Genomic DNA, 10,198 nt, shown 5'->3' on the forward strand with positions numbered 1-10,198 from the left:
CAAAGTGAAGAAGCCAAGATTGCCAACTCATTTTAATGAAGTATCTGTAGCGTGGCGTCGAGTAGCGGTTGACTATGATGACCACTACAGGAAGACTACGTGCCAGTTAACCGATAAAATCCCCCGTAAGCCAAATATCAGAAGGCAGTTTATGGCTGTAGTCGAGATGTATTCGTTGGAGATCTCGTGGTATCGAAAAATTACCGAGATCGTGCCAAAGGAGTACAAGTTTGGTTACTGAGCGTGACTGAATTCGTGCAAGGTTACAATTAAAGGAAGGAACAATGTCCTTAGTACAGATAAACAAGCAAGTACAGTAAAACAATCACTGGTACAATTGGTTATAATAATGATTGTTTCCATTAAACCAATCGCGTTCTCTTGATAAAAGTAGGTCACTACACATCACTCACGAATCATAGCCATACAAAAATAGGCTAAAGACAGGTGATGAATAGGGTAAACGGTACACACACACGCTCAAAATAGGTAATGCGCGGTGTGAAAAAGTTAGGGACTAGATAAAATGACGAGTGACAGACATATGAGTGTACAATAGGCATATGAGCGTAGAACTAAGGGAGCATGAATTTAAGATGTACATTTACTGAGGATTACAATTCCCTATGAAAAAATGGAGTTATTATGAAGGTAAAAGTGACTCAATGTGCTGTCTGAGTTTTTAAAGTCCGTTCAAAAGCTATCATGAATCATCTAAGTGTGTGGTAGTACTAGAATTTATCATATTTCATTTTGACAGTTTGGTTCAGACCCGAAAACCACAAGTCATTAATATGTATGAAAAATATTCTATGAAACAAAAAATTATAAATCTCTTGTGCTGTAGAATTATTTATTGTTCGGCTGAATAAAGTGGAAATAAAACAAAAGTATCTGTGGATCGATGACAATTTATGAGTGGTTCATGTTAGACATTTTAATAACTTCACAAGTTTGAAAAATACTGTTGTTCTAATTTATCTTCACGACTATATGTGGCAATAAGATGTATTTGAATCATAGTACAAACTAAGAATCCCAGAAATAACGCACTTTAACCAAAAAGTATTAGATGAGCACGAACAAACCTATTGTATTCGGAATTCAAAATCAAGCAGTTAATAAGTACGAAGGAACCATTAGTTCATACAAACACTACACTATAGTTGCTACAGTCCACTGAACATTGAAAGCATGTTTAATCCTAAATTGTATAGTCCAGTAGTGAACAGTCTCAGATGCTCACCAGTTCAAAACAACTCTCTCCAGCCTCCAAAATATGCTCTAAACTGACCATTATGAAAGCTGACCAATGAATGAATTTTACCAGTTTGTAGTGATATGGGTGTACAATTAGTGTAAAACGAGACATTTAGCAAATGGAATCAATTGTGAGAAATCAGTGTTTTCATATCACATATACATAGACTTCAATTACCCATTTGCATCTTTCGGTGTGTTCTGTAATCAGAATCGTCTTCCCGTCTGGTCTTAAAATGTTCTACCGTTACTATGCTTTCGATGTACTGAAAATTATGGGGAATTCCAGTAAAAGAACTTAATGCAGAGGTAACAACGCACAAAGTTATTTGTACACCCAAAAATATTAAAAATACAAACCAAATGTCTGTTTATGAGCAAAACAAACAGCAATTACAAAGAAATGGTATATTAAACGACAAAAATTGATAACAATCATCACGAAATGAATGTTACTTGAGAGTCACTTCAAAGATAACAATCACAAATCAGTTCACTTGATTAACGAAGGTTCCTCTGCACGCGATAGCAGCGATTGCGTGACCCGACATATAAATCCGATAGTATCACTGAATAATAATCCAGGCCGAAATTCCAACATGAGATAAAATGGCTTAAAAGGGTGTTAAAAGAGCTTTATAATCTTCACTTACAAACCGTGGCCAATGAAGCAGAAGAATAGGTGACAGAGATGGAGTTTTATTTGAATAACCACGATTGCATGAGCATTATTCAACCAATCAATTACGCCCTTTTTTTATAAACACATAGCAATAGGCTTTGGATATAAATATGGTTATATAGTGTAGTAAATAAAGAGAAAATGTCGTTACAAAAATCATTGAATATTAATGTCATTATAAACTTTTCTCTTCTCTAGACGACTGTGATAGTTTCAACCCCACGTTTTGCTTCATGCTACTAACAAACAATCTTGTGAGTAGAGTCCTCCGCCATAACACTGTACAATACTATACTGTTTCTCACTTTTTTTCTGGACTTCAGAGGAAATATTTCACTCAGTCGTGTAGTGCGATCAAGGGGACTAGCAAAATATATAGTGAAGCATTTACAGCCATTATATAGTTGTGGATAAATATTTGAAATCTTGCAAACAAGTTTATAAGTGCTATTTTATTAGGTACAAACCCACTTCATCTACATGCTTCTTGTTTATCTTCAGAAAGAAAAACAGCAGATATATTAGAATCTGTGCTTTAATTCAAAGTACAAAGGATGTGCAACATTATTATGGGCAACATGAATTTATTGAACATAGTTCGTTGAGACTTCTATGTTGTACTGAGCATGCATTTGTAGTGTGGTGTCGAGTCCCAGTTGACTATGAACACCGCTACAAAGGAACGCGTACCAGAATATCCATAAAATCCCCGGGAAGCCAAATATCAGAAGGCAATTAATGGATCCAGTCGAGATTTATTTGCTGGCGATCTCGTGGTATCGAAAGAATACCGAGATCGTGCCAGGATACAAGCTTGGTTACTGAGCGTAATCAGATTCACACGAGGTCACAATCAAAGTGAGTATAATGGATGTTTTTAGCACAGTTAAGCAAAGAGCACATTAAACAGTCACTGGTACAATTGGTCATAATAATAATTGTTTTCAATAAACCAATCGTGTTCTCGTGATAAAATTGAGTCACTACACATTATTGAATAAATGCACTATTATTTTTATTTCTTTAAACTTATAAGGAATTTGGAGTAAAGTAAAAAATTCAACTTTTGTACTTTGTGGTGAAAACCATGGTGTGTATGTAGATATAATGAACAGAAATTCCATTTCAGGTATGTCTACAAAATTTTTGAAATTGCTGCACTGTTTACATACCAATACTCATTGATGCCGAAAACTCACTCAAAGTGTAATACAAAACAGATGATTCTCAGTATACATTGGTAATTGTGTTTCCTAGGTAAATGATACTCAAAATATGCTGGATGTTAGTTAATCCCTTTATTCTGTGAATCCTGGTAATCTGTTTTAAACAGGCGGCATTAATGTATTTCGTAGTAAGGCACTTAGTTATACCTATTAATTGAGGATTCTTTATACGTGGATCAACCCAGTCAATTTAAAAGGGTTTTGTTGCTGATCACTACCAACTCGACAATCGTTACTACCCAATAAACACTGAAAAAAGTGTTCCATCTTCATACTGAACAACCCACCAATTCATACAATGAGAAACTGTAAAGCTCCAAATACTACCTTTAGGTTTTACAGAATAACATGACATAAGAATTATCGTTTGTAGAAACATGATTGGAAAGCTAAAAAAAATGTTATCAATTACCGATGCAATAAAAGCGTTTGCATAGGAAAAACCTTTATATTCTTGTTAAGCGGACCAAACTATATTTACTCACGTTTGCATGCATGTATTTTTTGCTATTTATTGATATAATTACATTTAATGTTACTATCAGATGACCAATTACGTTTGTATGCACATTTAAGTTTCATCAAACTGATTAACTAATAAACAACAATGCACTTTTTTCTTGACCCAATTAGTTGTAAGAAGTGGAATATCAGGTTAGTATAACCAATACAACTATCATTAATAATTTCATTCATCAATATCTTACAAAGTTTACATTAAACTCAACCTATATAAAGAGATCATTTACTAAGAATGTGTGGTTAAAATATTGTTATCGCTTCAATCAACAATCACCAGATTCTCATTGATTCGATTTTCATCATCTTACGCAAGTGTGAAGTACTGAGATATGCAGAAGCAATCCGGTAAGTCAGAACATTTTGTGAGACAATGTTGCTCTACACTTTTCAAGATGTGACACAATTTCAATGCCTCATTCTGATGTCCCAAATCATGCATAGCTTGTGATTCATCTGATAAAAAAATTTGACACTGGTTAGCAATCATGATAATCATTTAGTCGGAAACCTTACTGGAGTCGTATAGCAAAACTGATCTGTGTTTCAAGTGTATTCATCAACGTTTATCGACACTTGATGATATTCAGTATATCCAATAATTTACTTTAGATCTTTCAAACTGAATCAGTGTCCTACTAAACAAGTTAGTATTTTCATCATAATCTCCTTGACTGGTTAAATAAAACTTGATAACAACAACAATCATCATTCAGTGGCCAATGGGCATACATAACATTTCATCTCCTAGTTAATAGTCAGTTTTGAATATGACTATGTGAATGGTAAGATCAGTTGTGTTGTAAAGGCTAAACAAAGAAGGTGCTGTTCAACATTTCATCTGTCAATATAGCGTCAGCAAGCGAAAATGTGTGTTTTTCCCCCCTTTTGGATCGTTCATTTGAGATTTGTAAGCAATTATGTCTGTAAAATCAAAATCGTAAACACTCGAAATGTCCATCTCATTATAAAACTCGTGAACTCAATACTCGTTATCAATGCCTTCTTACTTCGTCATTTACTGATAAGAATAACTTATTTGTAACTAATCAAACAGTTGTTGACTTAATACTTCGAAATATTTTTAAAGTAACAAGACATATGTTGATCAGTTAGATGAAGGAAAAATGTGTATATTTACCCAACTATTATTTCTTCAGTTATTTAATCCCTAATGTTAGCCAACAGAACTGGAGATGATTTTGATACGTGATTATAATATATGGCTTACGATTATATATCAGACGTGTAAATTTGTTTATCCATATGTTTTTTCATAAATGATTAATTCACATAAATTTAATACTGGATTCCGAAAACGCTATGTTCGATTCTATTCACTAGATCAAGAAACAAGATATTTTGGAATTTTCTAACTGACAGCTAGCAAAACGAGTAATAAAAATACTCAATATAGGGGTTGTGGAGATTATTGAGTTTTTAATTGAGATCATGAACCGATTGATGTAAGACCACCGTTGAAAACCTGGAAGCACTGGACGGCCGTTTCGTCCTATTGTGGGACTCCTCAATTGGTTTATGATCTCAATCAAAACTTAGTAATCTCCACAACCCCTATACTGACAATTAACATGTGATCACTAGTGACTAGCTTCGTGAAGGAATTCTCAGAGTTCTAGTTAGAAGCCGTGACCAGTGGAGCTAATCCATGTCGGATAGAGACAGGTATCTACCTCAGTACAATGGAAGATGGTTGCGCAACTTCGTGGATTGGTTGAGGTTAGACATTAACACCACTGGATGCCGGCCCAGTGTTCCAGTAGGTTAAGCGTTCGCGCACGAGACTGAAGGCCCTAGGTTCGAATCTCGCGAGCGGGATCGTGGACTTGCACTGCTGAGGAGTCCCACAATAGGAAGAAACTGCTGTCCAGTGCATCCAGGTTTCCAATGGTGGTCTAACATCAATTGGTTCATGACCTCAATCAAAAATAAAAATAGTTATATTCAGTCATTATATACGTTCCTGATTGTGATTTCTGAGTACTAATTAAGTGCTTTTTAATTCATCTAGTGGTTCTTTTTACATTTAAATCATCGGGTGTATTGCTCTTTATGTTTACCGGTTAAAATATCTATATTTAAGAGTAGTGGTCAACTTTTAGTTGTATTTTATCAGTTCTAACTAACTTATCAATACTTACTCGATTATTGTATCTTCAAAATCTATGAGGATAAATTCGGATGCCTGTAGCTTGAGAAACCATATCCCTTTCATCTGTGTTTAAAAATAGCCTATTTTTAATAAGGGTCAAACAGATTTAAGTTTTAATGTTAGACTATATCGGTATAGATCTGTTCATTACTACAACTATATTGATGATGAGACCACAAAGGATATCAAAATTTTAGCTTTTCAAAACAAAAATTAATTTTCATCTGATCAGAAGAAAATGTTTACAGGAAAGTATATAATCATTTCTTGAGAATACCATTGGTTAGCTAAAATCAAATTTTTATTCACCATCAAATGTTACTCACCATGTAAATGCCATTATACAGTGAAAGAATCATTTTCATTAAATTTCAAATTTTCTTTCATTTTACAAAATACAATCTAGTTTTTTTATATCTTATAGAGAAAACACTATCTAAAGTTGAAGTTCCACTGATCACTACTAATCAACCAAAAGCACGAGAAGAGTTTAGAGATAGATCAACAACATTAAAATGTCCATCATGTGGGAAAGATATATCTACACAATTAGAATATCATAATGGTTTATTAACTTATGCAGCTTGTATCGGTATATTCCTTCTTGGGTAGGTTAGTTAATTTTATGATGTTAATTTACTTATTATTATAGATAAAATACTAGTTAATAAGTTTCATACGACATTGTGATAGCAACATTACAAAAAAAAAGAAAGTAAAGTGATTCATTTCGATTTTCATACAACCTTTATTCAGTCAAATGATGTTAAAAAGTAGAGTAATAAAGATTATCCTGGTTGTCAGACATTATGTTTATTAAAATAAAGACTAATTTGCTATTTATTGAAGTGAACTTATTTAAATGCTATCCTATTATGGTATTGTATGACAATTTAGTATACACCATCATCTCTTAATAATGGCATGAAAACTTTCTCTAATAATGATACATCCACAAGAAACTAAATTGTACGTAGATTTCCCAATGTTATAGTAGGAAGTTGTGATTGTTTAAGTCAAGAGAGTGACACCGTATCTCACCCACAACATTAGACGCTGGAAACCTTGTAATGACAACAGATCAAAGTTAGATATATAAGTGAATAGATTTTGATTGGATAAATTAATACTGATACTCATAGTGACGGATATAAACATACATATATATGGGTTGCTACGATAAAGTTATTTTAATTCATCCTCATAAGAATTAAAAAGGATAAAATGCTTTAAATAAACTTATGTAGTTTTAAACTATGTAACCTATTAGTAAAATCTTTGACATCAACATACAAAAATCGAGAAGTTTCATCACTTTCGATTAGTTAAATGCTGAAAAGATGAAAGTTCGTCTTAATTTGATCACAGGTTTTTCAACCTTTCATTTCTAATTATATTTAGTTGTGTCATAGAGTTTGTTATAGCAAATAATTTTCATACAAGGATGATTGAGTTATTTTGTATTCTGAAATTGTTATCGACCCCCTATGAATTATTTAAAGAAAACTTTTCACGTACATTTAGACATGAACTCCGTTGTTTCTAAAAAAAGAGTAGTGATAGAGTGAATGTTAACTGATTAGAAGGAAATTTTCAGAAAATAAATGTGAAACACCATTACATATTAGCAATGAAATGATGCAAAAATATTTTCGTCTAGATATCTAATGATGACTTTCTGTATTCTGGTGAACGATGTATTGTTAATTATCAGTATGGGGTTGTAGAGATTGATGAGTTTTTGATTGAGACGACGGATGCTGGTTCAGTGGTCTAGAAGTCAAGTGTTTGCGCGCGAGACCCGGCTCCGAATCCAATATGTGGGATCGTGGATGCGCAACGCTGAGGAGTCCCATATTAGGACGAAACGGCCTTCCAGTACTTCCTGGTCTTCAATGGTGGTCTAACATGGGTAGATTCATCACCTCACATATTAGGCTTTTCAATTGTATTAAAATTAATAAATGTGAATACTAGTTCATATGAAAACTAATTTTATTTCAATAATTTAGAAGTTATAGTTTATTCTAGTCCATTTAATTTTCATTCTTTTTGTACAGAGGGGCTTGCGGTTGTTGTTTAATACCATTCTGTGTAAAAGCGTGTAAAGATGTGGATCATAAATGCCCAAGTTGTCACAGATACATTGGATCTTATCGTAGACTAGGAGATTGAGCATTTAATATTAGAAGATGAATCAAGCTAATTAATAATAATGAATTCATACTCGACATATCAATATCAAACTCTCATATAATTACAGTTTTAAATCATTTTATTCTACTATGTAAGCTTGTTTATTCAATAATAATACAAATGTTTGATATGAAATGAGTTAGTTTTATTTGAAAGTTTAACATTTAATCGGATTTCAATTTGATTTCCAACTTCTCAATAATCAAATATTTATTCTAATGATAATGAATGGTGTCATTGTTGTTTCTATGAAAAGGAACATTGTTCACCATTCGATTTGTGTCACATTCATGAGATTCAAATATACAAAGTGATTTATTGATTAACTGAATAAAAGTTACATTTTTTGAACAAATAATCAGTGATTTTCTACAATTTGTGTACGATTTAAAGAGAATTTTCTCTTGATTAACTTTCATCAAGAGATAGATAACATAAGTAAGAATAGAATAATGGAGTAGCATAATAAGAAAAAGAGGATTCGGCGAAGAAAATTTTCTTTTCGACGAAATCATTTACTTAAGCTGTACATCCGTATATATAGTTATATGGAAAATGTATGTCTATAGGAGGATTTATGGGTTATTTTAATTGTCTGAGGAGTAGCATAAATCTATGTACATCGTAATCATTTCATAATACATCATCGTGATACGAAAAAACCTTTTTGATACATTTCATGATATGTGAGTGTTTGTGTTGAGCTTATAAAGTAACTTGTTTGTTAACATCTTCGCTGAGAATTTATTTCAAAACAACTCTCAGTACCATAAATAAACACTTGCATACCTTCAAATATACATTTGTAATATATCTTTGCTATAATCAATTCTTCAAAGAAAATCAAGAGAAACTATCTAATGATTTTCACTTGTAATAAAACAAAGTTAGACTATATTATGCTGAGTTTTGAAATGACGATTTCAAAAATTATTACTTCTAACATTGATATCAGAGTTTATGTAGGTAGGAGTTTGTTATACTGTTTGAATGATCTGAAGATTTTTTGTTGGTTTGAAATAACAAAAATAATCATGGAATTGTGTACTAAGTCGTACATGAATAGAAAACGCTGCTGCCATTCTAATCGTCTGTGATTTCTTAAACGTCTTTTTTGTAGTATCATAATAACTTTTTACTTAATAGATTCCTTGTAGGTAAAATGGAGAAAGCAGATAATCAGTATCTGATAATGTTGAGAGGATCCGGTGTAATCTACACTTTGAACTATTATTAAGGCGACTTCTCTCGGTGGATGATATTGAAGGAAAATATCACTAATTTAAGATGACAAAGGTTAAGTGGACCTAAATCATCTTGACAGGATACCAACTAAAGTCGTATAAAAGTGAAATCTATATTCGCTTAAGATGACTCTAGTTTATATATCATGTCAACAATAAATTTCATACATTTTCAACTTATATAAATTTGTGTTTAAAGATCATACAGTCGAATGCGAATGCTAAGAAATATCATAGAATGTACTTTTACACAGATAAATTCATAGTACTGTCTATACAGATATGTATGAAGCTTTGTTCACTATGCTTTAAATTATGGCTGTAAAATAGCAACTACTCATAAGTAACATGGTTGATTATATAAATTTAACGTTACTAATTCGAAATTACTAATAATATTTATTTTCCCATGCAATGCTAATTTTCATGCATTTACTTTGATTTTCAGTCATTCCTCCGTGGTTGAACTATACGGTAGGCACAGAAAAGTGTTTTTGAAGTCCCTTAATAGTTCCTGAGATATTTACTTTTCGAAACATTCGTTTTGTTAGAATAGATTTATGATGAATGTAAACTCTATGAATGATGGGAAAATTCTATATCATAACTGAAATATTGTTGACGCGTAATTCACATGTTGAACATCATATTCATAGTTCTAATGTGCTAGACATAACGATGTAATTATTTGGTTTAGAATATTCTTAAATGACGTTATACTAGTAAACATGTAGAAATAATTTTAGTGTTTTTTATAAGTCTGCTGTTTGAACTCTCGTTGCCGTTATCTCAAAGGCTTCCTATAACCCTGAACTACTTCTACATTTCCACCCGAACAATAGAGAAAAGACATGCTATGCAAGCTAAAGTTTTACTCCAAGAACAATGATGTTCAGAA

The 10,198-nt window shown here is 32.3% G+C and overlaps 1 protein-coding gene across 1 annotated transcript; it reads left to right on the forward strand.

Moving 5' to 3' along the window:
* Positions 1-3,799: 3,799 nt before the first annotated feature.
* MS3_00004123 (uncharacterized protein) lies at positions 3,800-8,191 on the forward strand. The gene is made up of 3 exons (XM_051212007.1): positions 3,800-4,035; positions 6,285-6,468; positions 7,921-8,191. Exons 1-3 carry the CDS (start codon positions 4,020-4,022, stop codon positions 8,033-8,035), a joined length of 315 nt encoding a protein of 104 aa, XP_051072142.1. The 5' UTR covers positions 3,800-4,019; the 3' UTR covers positions 8,036-8,191.
* The last annotated feature ends 2,007 nt before the right edge of the window (positions 8,192-10,198 follow it).

This window comes from Schistosoma haematobium, chromosome ZW, assembly GCF_000699445.3.
Source record: "Schistosoma haematobium chromosome ZW, whole genome shotgun sequence".
Taxonomy (NCBI): domain Eukaryota; kingdom Metazoa; phylum Platyhelminthes; class Trematoda; order Strigeidida; family Schistosomatidae; genus Schistosoma; species Schistosoma haematobium.